Source organism: Phasianus colchicus, chromosome 2 (genome assembly GCF_987193195.1).
Source record: "Phasianus colchicus chromosome 2, bPhaCol1.hap1.1, whole genome shotgun sequence".
Taxonomy (NCBI): domain Eukaryota; kingdom Metazoa; phylum Chordata; class Aves; order Galliformes; family Phasianidae; genus Phasianus; species Phasianus colchicus.
In genome coordinates this window covers 4,295,344-4,317,746 of record NC_143437.1, presented here as the reverse complement: position 1 = coordinate 4,317,746, position 22,403 = coordinate 4,295,344, and the positions used below count along the sequence as shown (strand labels likewise).

The following is a 22,403-nucleotide window of genomic DNA, read 5'->3' as shown; positions in this document are numbered from 1 at the left end:
ATCTAGAGCTGTTATGTGGCTTGCTAGTACATATAAAGTGAAACGTGAAGGAACTGAACTGCTATTTTCTACCTACAGATACTTGATACCTTCTTAACTCCTTGAAAATTCTTCTATCTCCATTCTTGAGTTCCTTGATGCCAAGAAATTGCTGGACACCAGAGAATATAAACATACATTGCTGTAGTGTTTTCCTTTCCTCTACTTAACTATTTGCTTAACTAGTCTTAATTATGTATTATATACATGTTGGCCACTCCAACGTTTTGTATTAATTTCCATGAAAACTGCAACACATACAAAGGGCACAATAACACAGTTTGGTAAGGCAAATTCTCAGCTACAAAGCTCTGTTTTTCAACAAAGTCACCACCATTAGTCGTGCATTTTTACCAGCAGTGAACAAGAGCCTGCATGCTACACTCATCCAAATCTGTACGAGCAGAGGTGACAGCTGTGCTGTCTGGAACATGGCTTGTCTTTCACACTCCACAGTTACCACTGCAGAGATGCATCACCTCACTGTGCTCATATCCACCGACTGCCCTTCATAAATCTTCAGTAAGCATCAGTGAATGTCAGTGGGTGCATTTTTTCTGCACTGAGCAATTCAGTGACACACCTTGGCTTCATACACACTTCCTTGTCAGACGCCATTTTGTCAGACTGCCCCTCGGCTGCCATCTGCTGCATGGCAACAAAATGTAATGGAATGTTAATGGGAAGGTTCAGTCTCTACTGCCATACCACCAATATCTGCCTCTGATGTTGTGGGTCAACATAATAAAGTGGAAGCATTACTTTTGGAGCAGCCCTCATATAATACTCTAATCAGATGACTGTTTATACATTGTTAGTTTTCAAATTGTTCACTCAATCACAACTATTTTAATTAAAAATGATTTCTCCTTCCATCCAGTGATGATGTTGCCATAGAAATTAAAGGGAACTTAGTTACTTTAATTACATGTTTGATGGGGAGAGGTTTTGCCAGTACTTTTAGGTAATAGATATCCGTATAGAATATCTTCAGAAGTCACATTTTGTATTATGGAGTAATATTACATAAAGCTTCATTATAACTCTATTTGATAGGCCTTGGTATCCATACACAGAGGAGAATATGGATTAATTTGGTAACTTATTAAGTCTTTTAAAACCCAAATGTCACTTTTCACTGTCAGTGTGGAACAGAGTGTAGAAGTGCTCTAAACCAGTGGGGGAGAAGTGGAAAGGAATTAAGTATTTCTTACACTTATGAGGAAGTAAATATTGAAATGTTTAGGATCTGCTTGTTATGCACGTTATCTAACTATGTTTGCTCTTGGTTACAGATCACTGGATTTTTTGCATTATGTTTTCAAGCTTTTTCCAGTACGTATACCTTAAAGTTTTAAAGTTTGCTCACATGTTTATGCTTGGAGGGACAATAATGCAGCTGACAGCAATAGTACATACATACAACACCTGAGTAAGTCAGGGACTCACAAGAGTGCACAATGGGTTGCTATCCTGTGCTGAGTTACCCTGAGGACTCTGACTTCTCTTCTTGGCTGCTTTTGGGCTTTATGTATTGTGTGCATAAGTTCTTTGTTCATGTTTTGTAGGTATGTTTCACAGTGGTTTATTTTTGTTTTTTTTGTTTAGTGTCTAGAAAACGACACTATTAATGAAATCTGTACTGTTTGCCTATGTGCTAAACCAGGAATGTTTGTGTTAAAGCTAATGTGAGGCAAAGAAGATAGTGAATTAACAGTGCAGTAGCTATTTCACATTAACTCTCTGTGTAATCAATCTGTATCCGAGGCAACAGAGTATATTTTCCAAGGCATCCTTAATGCACGCTGTAATATTGTAAATTCCCTCTACAAATTAATGCGTGGTAGCATCCTTTAGAGACAGCTGATGCAGAAGAGGCACTAGCTATCAGCATGTACAGAAATGCTTTTCACTTCCAAAGAAAGTTCCCAAAGAAAGTGAACACAGAGTAGGATCTCAAATTTCATAGTAATTTATCCATCCAACAATATACCTGCCATCTGTAGTTTCTTGAGACAAAATGTCTCAATAAAATCACCAGATGTAGCAAGAAAAATTAACCACATGATATCCTTAAACTGTCTGCATATAGAGTGTGTGCTTGTGATGTGTATGTACCCTGTAACATGTATGTACCAGAAATACCAAATTCAGGACAGGCTGGACATCAAATTTGCACCGCATAAAACTGATAAATGCAAGGTCAGTCTGAGCTTGCATGCTGACTATTTGTTGAGGATTTTAGGGCATGCTGCTCTAGTTGTTGATCTAACTTAGCTACAAATGTGCAGAAGATCCAGAGAGACATACATTGTCTTAAAATTCCAGTGCAACAGAATTCCAGGGTAGAAAAAAAATTTATAGAGGAAAATAGGTTGGCTCTAACGATCTGGGCATAAGGAGTAATGAGGAAGAAAAGAAAAATGGGGAGAAGAAGGACTTTTAGAGAATGCCAGGGCAAGACTTTACTACTGGAGCTAAAAGACTCATTTCTGTAAGCTGAGTTAATCTTGGGCTTATCAGTTCCTTTGTGCTGCCTGTGCATCAAGCCATCTAGGTAAAGCAAAATTTGAGTGTACATACATTTAAGCAAAGCATTCAGTTTATTTTCTTTTTATCCCCTGTAGTCAGAAGCTTCTGTGTAAAGCTGGCATTGAGATCACTGAGAGTCTATGTTCTCCGCATCTATTTTCAGGACAAAGACTTCTGTATCATCCTTGTGCCACACTGTGTACCAGAGTTCTACCTGATCCAGAGTTTTGTTCGAGTTGCCCCTTCCTGTACTTCCCAGTTTGGTCACGAGCTTTACGTGTTCCACCGTGCAGGATTGCTCAAGTGAGTCATGTGCCTCACAGCAACAAATGAAGTACTCTGAATTACTTCTATTATTGCATCATCCAACCTAACATCAGATGTTTATTCCCGCTTGCTCTTACAAATGTGCATGGTACAGTGTAGCATCTTACAGATTGGTAGCCTGAACCCCAGAACTATATGGTTGAATAGCACAGGTCTGTGCCTGGAACAATTAGGCTTCAGCAACATTACTGTAACTGTCTCACTTCTTGTTCTGGAGTGAATTCTAAGCCTACTGAGGTGTATCTCCACCTCCACATAACGGTACAATCGACAGAGTAGAAATACGGTTATAATGTTAGTAAAAGAAATTAATTAGTGACATAAATTTTAATTAAACAAAAAATGAGGTAATTAGAAACGTAAAAGCAAGTGATCTTCTGACTGCCAGCAATTCTTCTTTACAGAAGAAAGAAAAAAAAAAAGAGCAATAAGAGGACTCATTTAAAACTTGTATCTGTGTATCTTATCCAAGCTACCTCATTGTAGAACAAGGCCAACAGAGAAATGCAAACCATTTGACTCTTTGGACTTAGATCAGCTTGAATAACATTAATATTTGAAAGCCAGGTGTAGATTTAGTTCTTGGAAGCATAAAATAGCTCTCTTGCAAGAGAGATCTGTAGTAATGTACATCTGGAACATACACACACAGCAATAACCTCGTTGTTGAGTATTTTACCTAAGTTATCTCTAGGTTATTTTTGGTGTTGAATCATGTATTTCATTTCTTTCAAATTCTGTGCTACTCTGTATGTTTCTACAGTCTGAAATACTGGCAAACTGGGATACAGAACCTCTCTGGTTATCATTCTTGTTACATTGCATATAAGTTTTCCAGTGCTTTGTTTGTATGCCAAGCTGGACAAAACACCAATCTTAAATTTTTGGCACAACTGGGGATCTTCCCTTATGTTTCTTATGAATGTAGCTAAATACTACTTGATTTCAGAGAAATACTTCTGTTTTAATTGCATACTTAATCACCATTGATGGTATACAAATAGCTTGTGCAGGAACTGGCCAGCTATTCTTGGACCTATGCAGAAGCTTTTTTACCATGGGATGGAATTGAGCTTCTGTGTATTATGTAAGAATCCAGCTGGCCAAAGATAAAGCCACTGGAGTAATTCCTGTTAATCTCAGTCACAGCTGTTCAGTAACAGAGCAGTAGGATTGGTAGTCCTGAGTCCTTTTGCAATTTTGATAAAAATTAAACTTGTTATCAAGGTTTTTTTTTAAAAGACCTTAAAATTCTGATTGAATTGCGCATATTCCAAGCAATACCCGAGCCTTTCTGTGGCAACAAAATAGGATTATTAGTTGCATTTTCCAGACCCTTTGCAGCTGTGCTGGAAAGGAAGAAAAAAATAGCCTTCAAAAAAGATGTATAAGAAACCGGGTGAAGCTTTTAGAAAATTTCTATGCACAACTCAGTGCACAACAGCAGATAACTCGCTTAGAAAAAAAGTATGAAAAAGTAAAAGATCAATATATTGTACTTGCACCAAGAGCTTTCAAAAGGCATGTGAGTGAAAAGGACATCACATAAAATGGATTAAAAGGAAAACAGGGGTAAGAAGGTGGGAATCTGAAGACATGAAAGGGCAAAATCAGAAGAGGCACAGGCACAAAATGAGATACTGATTAGCAAAGGTTGGAGAAGGAGTAAGAAAAAGTGTTAAGTACACAAAAAGCAAGAGTGCAGCAAATGGAAGTATAGGTCTGCTACTTAACAGTGAAGGAGAAAAAATAACAGATGAGAAGGCATAGGCTGAACTGCTTAATGGGTACTTTCCTTCAATTTTCACTAAAAGGCATAATAATAATAACAGTGTCCTGGCTTCTGGGCAGTCAAAGGAACTGGGCATCTGAAGTGAGTTAATTCTTTGCTGGAAGAAAAATGAACCCAGGCCTTGGATGGTTCTTCCTACTCTTTCATACTCACAATGGATCTGGTTGTTTTAACTGTCCATTTATTTATTTTAAAATGTTTATGTTATTTACATAATGTAATATGACATAGTGTTTTTCTAGCACTAGAAATGTGCTTCATTAGTGGTCCAGTTGCTTTCTCTTGGACACGTGGGGAGGAGAACTCAAATCAATGGGCGCAATAGAGTGGCAGGAAGATGGAATGCTTACAAGTTGCAAAGTTAACCATATTGTTAGTTTTGCTGGCCTTCATCCTCATCACTTGTTTGATCTTGTAATTAACTGTCTGTGGAAATGTCTTAACAAGTGTGGAAACTGAGCCAAAGCTCACTTAGAAATTGAGGATTAGATTGTCGTTTGGATGCCAGATGCAGGGTTTCTTGCAGAAATTAGTAATCAAATGTACATTCTTGAGCACTCAGATAGTTGAGTTGAAAGTATTTGATAAGATTGAGCTGTAAAATTTCCCATACATATCATATATTTGGTGGTTATATATTATTTTAAAGTAGCTGGTACTTATGCATTACTAAATAGATATATTATAGATTATAGTTAAGTCTCTACCTGTGCAACCTGGTATAAGGAGCCTGCTTTGGCCGAGGGGTTGGACTAGATGATCTTTCCAGGTCCCTTCCACCCCCTACAATTCAGTGATTCTGTAATACTCATTAGAACCATGTTTTACAAAATCAATTTAATTGTAACTTAGGCTGAAAAACTGCACACAGAAGTTGAAATTTAAAACAAGGAAATCATAGGAATAGGAGTTATACTACACGAACTGCAGGTTTTGTAAATTGTGGTTGAAAGATCTTAATTCTTGGAAATGAAGTTACAGTTGAGTTCCTTGACAGCGCTCATCAGTCTTGATAGTATAAGCCTTGTTCAACCAAGAATGGTCAGTGTCTTTATCAGGCAACAGAATAATTCCTCAGCTGCTGTAGATGGTCACTGAAGTAATTTTTTTTTTCATAAGCATTGGGTAGGAACATGTTTTCTAACTGAACTGGTTACATGCTGGTATAACATGGTGTTGGTTGTATATACTGCACGTTTTTATAGCATGTCACTGTAATGTGATTACTAATTGACACTCCTGCATTTAGTAGTAGCATTTTATTCAAGCCAATTTATCTTTGTTCATAACTCTTTGAAGAATCAATATTAGTAATTCATTTTTTATTGGAAAAATTCTTGTGCAGCATTGATATTCCTGCCTTTCTTTGCTCATTATCTGGGAATGATAGTTGGCTCTGCTTTTTTTTTTTTTTCTTTTTTCTTTTCTTCCTCTTGTTTTGTTTCTTATTTCCTCTCTTTCTTTTCTTTCGTTTTCTCCTTATGTGTCAGTGCACAGTAATGGATTTTGTTCTTACAGATTTTTTGCTTCCTGTCTCTACTTTTATTCTCATGGGCATGGGAATTTTGTGATTCCAGGTATGGCAAGTGTTTGCTGTATGGGATTGGGCTGTAGGTGCTTAAGCACTAAGTGTTTAGTAGCTTTTAAAGCAGCATTCTTCAGTTGGTTTAAGGAGGTGTATGATCTCTGCCACTGAACAATAAAATATACATTTGGAACAACAGTCATAGCAATCAACTCCAGCTTCTAAAAGACATATTTGGTGCTTCTGTAAGACACATCTTCACACACACAGGAAATGCAGTGTTTAATCTGTCATAAAGCAAACCTTTCTTCCTTTTTTTTGAATAGGTCTTTTAATGTAAGAAGAGCAACAACCAGTGATATACTTGGAGTCAAAACGCTCATTAAAACACTGACTTTGAATGAAAGTATATTGAGTGACTTAAATACATTTATTTTGGCTCGCAGGGATCCAGTGAGTATTTGCTGTAAATATATTTAGAATACAGTGGATGCATACTGATAAATACATTTATAATTTGTTATGTTTCTCTAAACTGGTGAACTCTATCTATGTAACCAGTTGGTACCAACAATTGGTATAGGCTGCATTCAGCTTGACTAGATGGTTCAGCCTGTTTGTGGCCTACACCAATTAATCCTTTCATTGCCAACTCCTCAAATACAGAGACACAAACAGGCTGGATGCATTTTTTTTGGCCATTGACAGTCTGACAGTTTCTTTTCCTGCACATAAATCTGATTGCATGATGAACATGTACATGTACTTTGTTATATGATAGGGGCTTCTTTTTCCTTCCTTTAATGCAACCAGATACATGCCCATCAAACACTAAGAAACATCCATTTTTGTTTCATAGTGGAACATGCAAAATACTGTTAACATTACTAATCGTGCAATTGTAGAAAAATCCATTTTATGCTACAACTGATGAAAACTTTATCTGTATATTAATGAATATTATTTCCTAAGATCTGACCTTAACCCAGGACTAAATCAGTGGCTGAGCTAGTGGTTTAGCTAGATGCTAAACTAAGCTTTAGTCCAGTATGGTTGCAACTATGCATGTATATTTATATATATATACATATTGTTTTATATTATATACTGTTTGAACATTATACCTTAAGGCAAGAGAGAAGGACTGAATTGGTGTAGTGCATAAATATATACTGGGGAAATATTTTAACTGTGCTTATGTGGTGAAATACACATTTAAGATAAAATGACAAGATCAGTAATAAAATAAGAACTGTGCTTATGATGCTGTTGCCTTACAGGATGGGACCCCAGTACAGGCATTTGTAGCAGAAGTTTTGGATCAAATAGTTGGCATTTCTGTCGTTAGAGATGAAATGGTAAATTCTACTTATGTTTTCCCCATTTGTTATATCTGAATCGTATGAAAATGCTAACAATTAGCCCTTAGCACCAAAGGCTGAGTTCTGTGCTTGCCACTATACAAATACCTAACAGAAAATATATGTAAAAGCCACTGGTTCTTTGTCTCTTTGCTATGTAGACAGTATCACTTTAATTCTCATAGACAGTGATTGACACACACACACAAAAAATCATCCTGATAGTTGCAAGAAGTTTCTTGATGGGTTTTGGAAGTACAGACATCCTACATCCATGTTTTGTTCTTTAGTACAAAGCCATTCTGCCTCTAGCTGTTAAGAATCACTTATTTTGCCCCCTGATTTCCAAAGTGGTTTTGCTAAGCCTAATGTGAAGAGTAGCAGCTTTCCTTTTAGATTTACTTTCTTTGCCTTTTTCCCCACCAGTGGCTTTTCAGTGATTATATATTGAACTTAACTTCAAAACGTACAAACAAAAAACATGCTCTAATGGAGTACCAAAAAAAGTTTCACATTATTCTTGGAAAGTAGTGCTCTTCAGTTCTTTGTCTTATGGCCTTCTGCTGTTGAAAAGACAGATTTAAAATCTTTCAGCAGCTGTAGTGCTTAGTTCTTAAACTGAGGAGTTGTTGCTTCTATTTACAAAAGTAACTTACTTATACTAAGGGCCTTGAGTTAAAAGGATGCTGCAATTTTTTGAGTGTATAAGTGTACAAAATTCTCAACTTCTCACTTCAATATGGGAAATTTCTTGGAAGGCATTTCACAGATCTTTTCTGTAAAGTTTTCCTTTTTTGGTTTAAGTTTTGTGAGGAGACAGCCTAACTTCTGGCTTAAGTCAGCAAAACAGAGGTGTTCTCTTTCTTTTTTCACGAATGCCCATTAATCTGTATCAGGTATTGTTGTGAAGGAGTCACATATGCATTCCATGTAAATAAAGGTTGGCATACAGAAGAATAGATTTTGATACAATGAAAAGATTTGTGAGAAAAAAGTGTTCAGTCAGTCTGCTTTAGTTGAGAATAATCCTCAATGGCACTTCATTTCAGTCTTCTTTCTTATATCAATAGATAATTGATATAAAATTACCTCACTGGCACACTTGCTAAAATATCATAGGTATAGATTTTTAATCACTGCTCATTTCCAGATTCTTGTTTTCCAGGACATTGTGTATATTCAAACACATTACAACATCGAAGACTTTATTCATTTTAATTACTACCAGCAAGAGGAACATGGAGAGCTTTACCACTTTGTCCTAAATCCAATATTTCGTCACTATACCAAACACTTTCTAAAGGAAATTCTTCGCTTGGCCCACAAATCTTCTCTTTTCTACCCTGTTTATCCACAGTATGCAAAGGGCAAGGTAAGAATGAAGTTATTTCTATTCTATATATTGAATATTATCACCTTTGCTCATTTGTTCTTTTTGCTTCTATGACTGATGGAAAAAAGGAATTTTCTTGGTAACCTGAAGCAAACTGTGCTTTTTTTTTTCTTCTTGCATCATGTAATCTGCATTCATAGATACAGCTGTTCCTTAGAAGGTTTAGTCCATAGTGCTGTCAGCAGTGCATACAAGTCAAAACTTACTCAATACCTTCAGAAAGCATTTGGAGGAGCAGAAGTTTGAATGGCCTTGGCTTTGGCCCTTTCTTTGCCTAGACTGTGAAGAGAGAAAAGCTCTCCTTTGGGGGATGGCTTCTTCTGAGCTGAATCACTCTTTACAAGTGTCTGTTTTTTGGTTGAATTTAGAAGATCCTTAGGGCATCTGTTCTCTAAATATAGTTAGATATCTTAAGTTACACACGTTAGTATGTTGCCCTGGGAGCAGCACAGTAGAGGAATAATGTATTTGGTATCTCCTCACTTGTTTCTAGGTGAAGTACATATACTTCTTACCCACATACCTTCTCATGTTGCTGTTGCCTCGTGTGTTGTCAGACCCTCTATAAATGTTCTGTAGTACTGATAAGCAAGTTTCCCAATAGATCTGTTCCAGGATGGGGTAGAAAGCTTTCAGTATTTCTAGTCCTGCCTAAGTAGGACCCTGTGTCTGAGTTGAAAGTCGTAGTTGTGTGACTTCATTTCTTGCCCCTGTTGGATGCATAGTTGAAAAAATACCAAAGAACTGTCATAACTCATCATCTGAGAAGACCAACATCATGGTTTTCTTTAATTGCTTTCAATTCAAATCAGTTATCAAGCATGTATAAAATGAGAAGGGACAATGCACGTATAACACCTTTTTATTTAACTACCTCTATTTCTTCTCATAGTTTATTACCAGAACCTAATCAAGTTGTGCTGTCTCACATAATAAATTTTGAGAAGTACCCCTATTTGTTTAGATTCAGAATAAACTGGAGGGCAGGGAAGAGAATAGACTGATTTCACTTTGCACAGTACAACATGAGCATATTAAAAACACATCCAGCTGGTTTGTAAGAACACTTCAGAAATGATTTAGGTACTTCAGACTGGTTTTTAACAAAAGTCAGGGGGATCTGGGCATCTCATCGTTAGTGAAAATTTAACTTGTACTTCTGCAAGGGCCACCTAAAAACTATAAACACCTGATGCTGTGTGTGTGAGAAGATTCATTTCCAGTAATGTAAGTTGTAGAAGCAAAAGAAAAGATGATTTAAAAAATATCCATAGCCATATACAGCTAGTATCTGACCTGGTCACCTCAGCTCCTGCCAGAGTTAATGGAGAAAACACAGTGCATCCAGAGGGCAGTTCATCAATCATAACGACCCATCTTAGGGCAGGAAGTATTGCCCTCTGGAGATGCTCACCTCTTCAGCTCTGGGGAGGTGTCTGCATGGCTAGCTAGATTAAGCTCCTATCTTTTAGATGGTGACTTATGTGTTTTTGAAATCGCCTCCCTTTTTAACGTAGGAATTTTGACAGATTGAGCAGGTCCATTTTCAGAAGGGTGTATTTTCCTGCTTTTCCAGTGTGCATTTTGTGGAGTTTTATGGAGTGTTCTCTTGAGAAGCTAAGGTCCTTGTGTAGCATTAGGTTCTCAGGTTCTTCAAAGGTACTTACAAAAATGCAGTTTAATGGCAGTGGATGGAAGAGAACTTAAATCTTACTAATAATTCCAATTTGGTCTACTTCTAGATTAGAGTTTCTCTAATTTACTTTAGCTCACTGTTGCTTTATAATAAATGGGTAAAAGTGATATTTTACTCAGTTCTCCATGGTGTGACACTCCTTTTCTTTTCAATGTTTCTGGATGGAATGGTACTTCAATGTAATTTAGTTTGCATTAATGCTCATTCTCTATTTCCTGTAATTCTCCTATTTTTTTTTTCCTTTTCATGTCATAAGTTATGATGGAGCCAGCCATGCTGTAATAAATGGAATAAAGCTACTTCTTACGGTCCATGCTGGTCTTATTAACATTCAGGTTTTCATTCACTTCAAGTTTATGCCAGTTTATTAACATTTATCACTTGGATTAAATTGACATTTTAGTCGGTATAGTATTTTTACATAAATTCATAACCATTCTCTGCCAAACAAGCAAAGGTTAGCAGTAAGCAGATAACATAGCTTAATGAGGTCAAATCAAGCTGATTCATGATCACTATGGAGAAAAATATCCTCCCGGGGAAAATACTTGTGCTGAAAAATCCTATAAACCAAACCACTTGTTTATCTGTCATTCCCACAGAGATAGTAATGTAATTACACTCATAATTATCTTCATTAGTGTCAGGAATTATCTGCAATTCATTCCTCTGCTCTGAGTATGTTTGTTTATTTACTGATTTTTCTCTCAGATTTAGCCAACAGAGCTAAGAATTCTGTATTTGCAGAGGCATACAACAGACATCTGTGATGCACTGTTCTGACATTCTCTCTGCTGAAATATAGATCACTGTCTTTCAGTTTCAGAATCCCTTTGCCCATTCCCTGACATCTGCCCTTCATTACATGGTTCCCGTGCGACCAAGACGACAGATTGTCTATCCTCTGGAAGAGCTTGGCATAAACGCTCCATCAGAGCAGGTCTCCAAGGATCAGGTGGGTAACAGAAGCAGCAGCAGGCTGCCAGAGGGGCAGACTGCCAGCTAATGCAGGGTTTGGCAGATGGGATGGCATTACCAACTTAGTGTTGATAGGTTGCTTCTTAATTACATTGAACATGGTGTCCATACCCTTACGATCCAAGCTTTTCTTCTATACAACCACTTTTTTTTTTCTAAGCTTGAATTTCAAACATATTACAAACGTCAATCACTAAGCTGTAACATTTACCTACTAATATATGTTCATGTTTTAACAATATTTTTTTTTCCATAATGGTACTTTCAAACTCACAAAACATTTTAAATGTTACGAGTTATGTGAGTATTATGCTCTTCAAGTGAAAAAATACAATTTCATGATTCTGACCTTTTCTGTAGAAATTACTTAGATCAATTTATTTTTTGTTTTCAGTCCTGAAGTCAGGTTTCTTCAGTGCATAAGATACCTTCAAAAATCAGTAAAAATACCAGGAATAATTTAACAGCAAAAGAACCCACACTGTTTTCACTACCAAGCAGTATCAAACAGATACCCACTTTTAATGCAGGAATTTATTATATAACACTCATGCAATGGTAATATGTTGGTGTCTTACTATTTTGTTTGTTAAACAACTTATACTACATCTCATATTATCACTCAAATGTGAAGCTGAAATACTAGAAAATAAAACCCAATTAGTGATAGATACTCTTGGTAGATAGCTGTAATTTACTGAAGAAATGTTATTAGAGAGTTTTATGTGTGTCTAGTAACTTCCAGACAGCTGAGATAGGTTTCCATATAATGTTCTTAGTGATGTCAGTAATTTTTGACTTCCAAAACCCTATACTTGGCAGCAATTGGCAAAGCAAAATCCAGAACATGGCTGAGGCCACTGAAGTGAGTTTGGCTTTGTTGAAGTCTTTCTCTCAGTATGTACATCCCTACATTCTTCTTCTTTACAGAATAAGCTCTCTAAGCCTTTTCTTTAAGCTACTATTTTCAAAATGCACTGTTACCATCTTAGTAGAAGAGCTCACTGTAGTGTTTTTGTCAGAAGATCACAGACCTCCAGTTTCTGAGAGATTTGCTCATCTGGTGTCTGCTCCATTCCTGAGTTCTTTCTACAGATTTCTTGAGAGCTGCAGGTAGTGAGATAATTGTCTTACATCTCCAGAGTTTAATGAGTTTCTACTGAATAAAATTCACACATTTTCACTAACAAAGTTTTGCTGATTTGAAAAGAAAATAGGTAGTCACTCTATAAGTATCTCTGCATATGCACCAGCATTAATTATGTATTTTTGACAGACTGTGTTCTGTCAAAACTGACATCTGGGCTTGATCCCTAGGCAGTAACTTGAGGATAAAGCTAGTCCCATACTGCTGCCTATAGTTTTCTGAAATACCAAGAATTTGAAACCATACAAAGATGAACTGACTCTTCTGCTGAGTGAATGAAATGACCTTTGGCCAGCATAGGTTGGGAAAGCTTTTTAGTTTAAGAGGTAAGCTACCACGAGGGGCTGCATATGTGAGTAAAAGGAAGAAGCTGTTGCTACTTTCAGATCTCGGATGTTTCGTAAGCTCTGGCCAGCAGCCAGGCATGAGGCATTTGCCCTCTCTTTCAAGTTGCAGAAAGGAAGATTGATGCAAATCAATAGTCTCGCTCTTTCCTACAAAATGCTGCAGCTAAGCTGCAAATAAAACGAGGTGTTTTTTATAAAATAAGTATAATCAGCTTTCAGTAGGCACAGAGTTACCACACCTCTGCATTACTGTGGCAATCGTAAGGCCTGCTCAGACACTCTGTAAACAGAAAGGCCCAATCCCTTTTTCAAAGACCACGATATCCTAGCAAGGGGTTAAATATGATAATTCTGCCAAATGGAAAGGTTGAGAATTGTCACCTCGAAAAAGAGACGGATTTTGGTCATGGGTGGAGATGCTAGCAGGTTAGAAAGTGAGGTAAAAGGAAAAATGGAAAAGAATTGTGGAATTTAAGTGTGGAGAAGAGAGGGAAGGGCAAAAGGCAGAAGAATAAGCTGGCATAGGAAGTAGTGTGGGAAGCTGTCTGAGGCAAGCACCTGAGCAGCAATAAGGAGAAAATGTCCATTACTTCTTTGTTAGGGTGGTTAAACATGCTGTTTCCCAAGCTGTTGTGTAGATAGAGGCTATACCTTGCAAAGTCTTAAAACTTTGGGGCAAACAGGGATTCCAAGTATTTGAGACAACTCCTCCCTTCTCTACCATGTCTCTTCTGGCTCACCAAGCTTATTTCAACAGAGAGGACTTTTCTTTCTTACATATAAAAATCCACAGCATTTCTTTCTAACCTTAGCCCATCCCTGCTTTGTTTCTGAAAGCAGGAAGATTGGTTATTATTGTAATTCTCATTTTAAGTAGCTCTGCAGTGGTGGCAGTTTTTTCACATGCATTTACAATCTTTTTATTGTAATGTATCTCAAGTTTGGAAATAGATAATTTTCATTTCATTGCCATCCTTAAGTAATTGCTTGAGTATCTCTCTCTTATGATGGAGATGATTGTAATGAAATTCTTGCTTTGATACCCTCAAGATGCCCCTTGATATCTAGCCATCAACATCTGCTGCTCATCTACTGCTCTAGCAGCTTTTTGCCTTCCTCTTGTCCCAGCCTTTTTTTTTTTTTTTTGAGTTGTCTCCTTTTCTTGCTGCAAAATTTATTTTTCACCAGTAACAGCTTGGGGCTCAGCAGCTCAGCCATTCAGTGTCTGAGCACAGTTCTTGATTTGTGCATACGTTATCTCTATAGGCCATTAGTGGCTTAGTATCATAGAGTGCACAGTGGGAGCCTGGGGGCTCAATCAATTTGCATCCCTCTTTAATACTTTGCAGCCTGCTTGTGAGCATGAAGAGATTCATTCGTAAATAGTGACCCAGTACAGGTAAACGGGACCCAGAATGACTCTCTTCTGTTTCCTTCCTGCAAAGCCAGAAGCTGAAGCAGTGATCTAAATCAGGAAAGCTTTGCCCTCAGCTAATTCCCACTTGTTACCAGTCCAGGTGGATCCTGGCTGTGCAGATGAGAGGTGGTTTTCCTGCAGGTCTGGATCAGTTGTTGAAGACAGATGAGCACCAGAAATTGTTTGTTTGTCTGTGGTAACTTGTTCTTCTCAGCCCTCTGTCAAAACTCTCTAATCTAATAAAGCGTCTGGAAAAAGAAAAAAAGAGGAAAACCCATGTGCCACTCTGCATGAATTCCTGGCCTGCTCACTCCTGCTTCTACCAATACAAGCTGGGGGATGAAAGGATTGAGTACAGCCCTGCTGAAAAAGACCTGGGGTACTGATGGATGGCAGCTGGACACGAGCCAGCACTGTGCCCTCACAGCCCAGAGAGCCAACCGCATCCTGGGCTGCATCAAAAGAAGCGTGGCCAGCAGGGTGAGGGAGGGGATCTGCCCCTCTGCTCTGTGCTGTGAGACCTCACCTGGAGCACTGCGTCCAGATGGGCAGTGCTCAGTACAGGAGAGACATGGAGCTGCTGGAGATGTGCAGAGGAGGGCTGCAAAAATGAGCCCGGGGATGGAACACCTCCCTGTGAGGACAGACTGACAGCTGGGCTGTGCAGCCTGGAGAAGGGAAGGCTCCAAGGTGACTTTATAGCAGTCTTTCAGTATCTAAAGAGGGGTATAAGAAAGAAGGGGACAGACTCTTTAGCAGGATCTGTGGTGACAGAACAAGGGAAAATGGCTTCACGCTCAAAGAGGGGAGATTTAGGTTGGATATAAGGAAAAAGTCTTCTACAGTGAGGATGGTGAGGCACTGGAACAAACTGCCTAGAGATGTGGTTGATGCCCCATTCCTGGATGCTTTCAAGGCTGGATCAGGCCCTAGGCAACCTGATTTATTTGTGTTGGGGGAGTTGAACTAGATGGCCTGTAAAGGTCCCTTCCAAATCTGAGGATTCTGATTCCGTGGTTCCATGAACTGAGTTTCATGGTGCCTAAGATAGCATGAGTTCTTCTTTTTGTGGTTTCTCTGGGAGAGCTGAGCATAAGGTTAAGATACTCACTTTTAATGCAGAAATGCATCATAGAGAAACATAACTTACCATAAACCAAGCAACTATTTGACTGCAGTTATGCAACCACCCTTGTCTCTCCCTCTTCTTATCCTATTTCTCTTCTTTCAGTGTTTTAGCCAGGCTTCTGATCTCTCTGCTCCTGGTTAAGATGACTATGACTCCAAAGAAACAGAGTTTAGGCACTCAATCGGTTCTTCCTCTCTGTTGCCTGGCCTTGTTATTAAAGCTTTGCCTTGGTTTTAAGGCAACCCCAAGGCTGCTCTTAAACCACAACTCTGTGCTGCTTCGCCTTGTGCTTCAGAAGTCCTGTCTCTTCCCAAGCACAGGCCATCCATTTCCCAAAGGGCTGCAAATTCTGATGACCGTAGTAACCCTCCTGTAACAGTCAGTAATGACAGAGTATGTTTTTACTCCTCTCCTTGAGACAGAAAAGATATTTCACTGCTGATTTTCTTTGTTTCTACAAAACTCTCATCCCTTTACTGAGGAGATTGGGATAAATCAGTGAGGATTTATCAAGAAGGCACAGAGGGAGTAGCCTTAAACTCCCCAGTCTCTCACTGCAGCCTTCTGGAATGGCACTGATGCTCACGGCCTTATTTGCAGTTAGTCCTGGAAGTGCCCAGCCTTTGGGATGCCTGCTCAGCCTGCTCTTTTGCAGCAGGCATATCAGAGGCCCAACATATGAGCTCAAAATTGCATCAGGCCGCACATCTGCCATGCTACAGCGTTTCGTGACACAGACGCACAAAAAAACTCCTGTCTGCTCATTAGATCAAACACTTTCTACAGCTGTTCAAAATCAAAAGGAAATCTCTGATTTTTGTATTCTGAGTCAGTAAACAGTATTGAAAAGCCAACTGGCAGGAGATCCAAAGATTCAAAATCTTAATTCCCACAGTGTTAAAACAGATTAGATTATTATTGTGTTTTGCACATCTGTCAGTCGCTTCAGTCGTGTTGTGTTAGAAAACAGTTGGTTACAACTAATACTAAATAGAATGCTAAATGTTGTATGAAGTGCTGCTGGCCTTTAAGGTGCCTATAATTATTGGTGGAGTAGAAAACTGTAGATAATGAAATAATTTTTAATGATATCTTCATAAATAAACAATTTGTAAACTTGTTTGCTTTCTCACCATCTGGGAGCATTCTGTTATCCATCTGCTTCATGTAATTATCAATAAAAGGGATATAATTAACAAGAATAACTGATCCACAACGAAGAACAAAAATGTCACACATCTGTCAAATTATTGTTTCTGCCCTTTCATTATTATTCATGCTGTTGGAGTTATATATATTTTTGTGTCATGGTCATATTCAAGATGTCAGGTTACACTGTACGGTTCAAAACTGTTTTTTGAACAAGAAAGAAGGCTGAACAATTAAAATTTGTTGTAAGTCCATGCAACGTTGTATTTAAAAAACAAACAAACAAACAAAACAACAAAACCTGTCTCAAGTAATTTTGTACTTCTGACGTCACGCTACAGGTGCAGTAGAGGAAGTGTCTGAATTGGGACAAGAGGAAGTGAGCAAAGGAGGGATGGGTGAGAACCCAGAGGGAGATGCTAAACTCAGTCTCAAGTTGGCTGAACCAGTCTACTTTACACTTGTTCAAGAGTTGAGCATTGCCAGGATGGCCAGGCAGTTGTTCAGGAAATGACAGAGGGGAATATTGCTTGATGCTGCCTCCTACCATAGAGGTAGCACTGCTGTACATGCCTTCTCTCCAAAGTTATTCAGTCATAAAAGTTGAATTACTAAGAGAAAAGCCATTGATGCTATTTTACTTTAGATCTGTCTGCTCTGCCCCGGAGTGTATTCTGACTTTGTTGAAAATCTGTAGTAATAGGAGCTTTTATTCTGGCTCAGCTCATTCTATTGGATGGAAGTGAGGCAATGGAATATTTGAAAAATAACTAAAACATGGAAGGTTTTTGTGTTTTGTTTTCTGTTTTGTTTTCTGATTGTAAGCCTCTATTCTGATAGTGGAGAATGACTGTAACAAAAAAAAGCATGAAGTAGAATGGGCAAGAGAATTCCCAGCTTTTTAAATATAAAGACTGATGCATCAAAAACAGAAGCATTCCTACGTGTTACAATTTGTGTATGAACACATTGGTATTATAAACAAAGGCTTGGCATGTAGTTTTCATTTAACCAGTAAAGTATTATTAATTTTTAAAGACGTAACTGTTGCTTAAGATGCTATTGTGCCTGAGTAATGAATTTTTAATGCTTTTGTAGTATGTGCATGGATTAAAATCCATTATTTATTGTACCTCCACTTGCTCGGTGAAGGTGATGATTTTATAGCACCAGTAGTCATGCAAACACAGTCATTCTGAACTGATGGCTGATAATAAATTTCCTTACTGTAAATGTCAGTGGGTTTTGTGTGTTGCTGCCATTACATCTTGTTTGGAAGGCTGAATATTACACAATTATGGGAGGCACCAGATGGCATCATTAACAGGAATGCTCTGAATGTTTACCACTTATGTGCATGTGTGAAATTAAAAGTAAGATGACCTATCTTTATTTTGAAAGCATGATGTCAGTGCCATACAGGTGTTAATGACATTTGCAGCAAACTGAAACAGTCATTTCTGCTTAAAAACATGTCAGACTTGTTTTAAAGCATTTTCAAAGCATTTCTAAAGACAGACCTTGGAAGTGGTATGATTTCAGATTGCAAGGAGAGAGTGGATGTTTTTTTTTCAAAGAAAGGTAATGCTGATTATTGAAGTGGTGACAGCAGCTGCAGTCACCAAAGTGACTCCTACAGTAAGCTGAGCTCAATCTCCTCTTGTACCCTCACACTGTTTAGCAGTTGTTTTAATTATTTTTGATATGAAGTCTGATGATTATCTGTCTCTTAAATCTTATTTTTTTTAAGGTTCTTAATTCTATACATTTCTTACATTCTTCAACGAATTCAGTAATTTAGGAAAGTGATACTTTTGCTGATATGAGTATGTATGTTGAACAGGTGCAGTGGACAGAGATGCTTCTTCCTTCTCCCCTTCCAGAAGCATACACAGGCCTGTTCTGAAATGGTACTGGGGAAGTTGTGACATGCTGTGGTGCTGTTCTATGGTGGTATCTGTTATTTGCAGATGTAGCATTACTTTTCTCAAGAGAAGTCTCCAGAAAGAAACCTTTCCAAGCTAGCCAGTGTAGATTGAATTTTCCACTTAATCCCTGACAGGGATGTTCAGATTCTTCACAGAACTTTCTGGGGCTGAAACAGAGGTGAGGCAGGACTTGCTTAAAATCAATGCCTAACGAGGTGTTCCTGTCTTTGTGGAAAAAGTAATTTCAAGTCTGGAAATGCTAGTGAGATTATCCATTATCTGTAATATTGCTGTTTGTAAGTAATTCCTTATTTTATTTTTTTTATTCCACTCCAAGGCAATGTACTCAGTGTGTATTCTAGCATCACAAGAGATCTGTAATTAAGCGTGAGAAGTTAAGGAAACATTTTTTAAGTCAGTAATGAGACCTTGGCCCTTACTGAAGGAAAGTATTGTTCCATAACCATTCACCTTTAGTGCTGGTTTGAACAAATGAGTGTTTTCCCATTAATTTTGAATGGCTGCAGTTCAGACTGTTAGACCCCAGCTTCTCTTGTGATCAGATCAGAGCTTTAATTCAAAATGACTACATTTGCAATCTACTTTTTTCACTTTGGAGTTGGAGCAGCATAGTAGAGTTTCAGAAATTATGCCACTAAGAGCAGGATTTGAAGAACTGAAGCTTCAGTCTTATCTGTGCAAGAGGACAGAGCACCATGGCTCTGCTTTTAGGGCAAAGCAGTGCTTGGGACCAAGCCTCAGGGTCCTGCATGTGGGACCAGGATTTGGAAGGAACCTTCTGCTTCTGCCCTCTGGAAATACACAGTGAAAAATATGCATGGAAGTGGAAGGCTGTGTAGTTGGCTATTCATCTAGTGTTCCGATGTCTTAGAAGTCTGTTCAAATAACTTGTTTAAAGGTGAGATTTACTAAAATGAATTAAGTCATGTGGTTGTTGCTTTTCAACTTCTAAATTATTTGGCCCATGTTTTTTTCACATTGTCTCATTAGCATTTTATGGCAGTGTTAGGCTGTTAAAGAAAATCTTCACGATTCAGCATCTGTCTGCTTTAAAGGAATAGAATCCAGGAGCTGCTGGGTGCTCAGCTTCCGAGGCAATTTGAATTTTGTTGGTACAGTCACGAACAAATCTGAAGAACTTGCTTGGCTTGCCTGCAGTTTTGCCTGGGGCAGCTGGTACACTAAATTATTCAAATAGAGAAACTATGGCTATTCTTGCTGAGAAGGCAAGGAAGCTGTTACTGGTTACGGGTGAATTGTGTTCTCTGGGGGAAGGCATGTCATTGCAGGGAGCTGGCATTATTTATACGGCCGACATGCGGAGGAGCAGAACTGCACAGCCAGCGTGCCAGGAAGCATGCAGGCCACGGGGAAAACACAAGGGAGAGCTTGGTTCCTCGAGCCTGCAGCCCCCTGCTTCTTACCAATGCCACAGAACACGGCACAAAGACGCACACCAGGAAGCTGCTGATCCCTGCTGCAGCTGCCAGCGCAGTGCGAGCGCCAGAGAGGAACCCAGCGGAATGCTTTCTGTGCCAGCTTCCCTGGAGCACCTCTGCCCCTGCAAAGCAGATCCATCTCCATGCGGACGGGCATGGGTAGGCGAGGGCTCAGCGCCAGCCCCGGCCTCCTCAGCAGGGCCAGGCTGCGACCACTCACTCATAGCAGCCTGGCACCGTGGCCCGCCTACAGGATGCTCCCCGGGAGCAGTTTGGCATAGGATGGGGCCACCTGAGCCACCGCTCTCAGCAGTGCTGTCAGTTAGAAGCACTGTCTGTTGGGCTGCTGGCAGCACGTGGAGCCTTTCTGGATGCTGGGTTTGTGTGTGAGATGGAGGCATCTTCCAGTCAGATGACTGAGGGATTATTGATAGCATTATCTAATAGACTTTGGGATCAGCTAACAGCACTGGTGAGCAATGTGCACAGCTTTGTCTGCTCAGTATCCATTCTAGTTGCTATTTTCAGAGTGATTCCAAGTGCTAGGATTTTTCACTCAGCACGTTGTTTCTGTTGTGGCTCCTTGGTGCCTTTTATCCAGTGCCTGGCTGCTTTCTCTGTGATACAAGCTTGGAGCTTACTGGGAGCAGTTCTGTGCAAGAGCAGGACGAGGAGACTTTCAGCACAGCATCAGCAGAGTCTGGATGCTTGTTGGCAGCTCCTGTTTTCTGTTGCACCCTCAGGCCCAGCTAGAGCTTTCCTTGGAGGAGATCAGTGTAGTTTCTTGATGTCATGTGGAATAGACCTGTCTATGTAAATTAGGAGTACAGAATTGAAAGCCATCCAGTCCGAGCTCTCCCGTATTTTCACACTGATGCTGAGAGTCTAGATGGATAATATCTGGAAGTTATTTCAGGCTGAGGTTCCTAGATGTTGCTCTTTGTATTTTTTTTTTTAATCTTGTAAAAAAAAAAAAAGTTTCTATTTATTGCTTCCCACCCCAAGCATCTCGTAGAATAGAAATAAATAGACAAAAGTGAAATGGGAATCAAGGACTGCCAGCTTTCTTAAAACAACGGGTCAGCATTGACCTCTATAAAGCTGATTTCTTCATCTTAACATCTGGGGGAGATCACCCTGAGAGCCTGCTATGTGCTCTACCCACTTTCCAACCCACTTTATAGACTTAAGTGGCTTTGCTGAAGTTCCCGTGCCTTCCTACACATCACTTCCCCTAAAAATGGGAAAAAATGAATTCTCTTTGAAAATAGCAACGTTTAGAGTTTAGCTAAATGCATAAAGGAACAAATGTTCTTTTAAGCAGAGCAACCATGAGAGCTTCATGCAAGTGGGAACTGTCCAGCTGGGCTGGGAAGACAAATGTTAATGCTGAAATAATAAGAAAAGGGAACAATTTCTTACCATGGTAATAGTGGTTCTGCAGGGAAATTAAGTATGTGTCCACGCTCTGCTTTCTGGAGTTTGATAGGAAATCCCTGATTTTGCAGGGATTGTCAGGAATGTACAGTTTGTGGTTTATCCAGAAGCTGAAGATCAGCATTTTCTCACCCAGAAAACAAGGGGAATAATAAGAATGACTTGATTCATAAAGGCCTTTGAGATCTATGGATGAAAAATGTTATGGAAAAGCTAAGTATCTTTACTTCCAGAAACCATTTTATAGAGCCAAGTTGCTCTAAAGAAGGTTTCTTTGACAAAGAATTAAAGTTATTTAGGCTGCCTTTTTTGTGGTGGTGGGTTTTTTTTCCTATGAATCTAATGGAGCTTGAAATTAAAACAGGTCTGTTTGTTCACTTTCTTGTTTGCCTACCACTATTGCTAATCTCGGCACTAGCCTAGGAACAGATCTGCTGATTGTTTTCACTCCTGATGGTTTTTAAAGTAGCAGAGCCCAAATTATGTAGATCCTGTATGGCAATAGCTATTATTCAGATTTCTCTGAGCAAGTGCTCAGTTAAAAGCATTGCAGGGATGCATGGAATCACAGAAAACAGGACTGGGAAGGTGCTGCTGAGCGGAGGTTCTCCTGTTCCTTCTAGAAGCAGTAAAGGATCTGCCAAGATGCCATTTACACAGGTGAATTGGTTCCATGTTCATCTGTTATTGCCCTTAATTCAAAGTTCAGCCCTTCTGAATTCAGTGGCATTTCCACATTTAGCAAA

At 39.0% G+C, this 22,403-nt stretch overlaps 1 protein-coding gene across 2 annotated transcripts in view; it reads left to right on the top strand.

The window, feature by feature from the left end:
- The window catches only part of CFAP61 (cilia and flagella associated protein 61), a 92,737-nt gene that overhangs the window by 24,356 nt on the left and 45,978 nt on the right, over positions 1–22,403 (top strand). For both annotated transcript variants that reach the window (XM_090134606.1, XM_090134607.1), the window contains exons 11-16: positions 1,335–1,374; positions 2,735–2,874; positions 6,542–6,668; positions 7,496–7,573; positions 8,742–8,948; positions 11,486–11,620. In XM_090134606.1, coding sequence (XP_089990732.1) covers positions 1,335–1,374; positions 2,735–2,874; positions 6,542–6,668; positions 7,496–7,573; positions 8,742–8,948; positions 11,486–11,620 — 727 coding nt within the window. The remainder of the gene's footprint in view (positions 1–1,334; positions 1,375–2,734; positions 2,875–6,541; positions 6,669–7,495; positions 7,574–8,741; positions 8,949–11,485; positions 11,621–22,403) is intronic.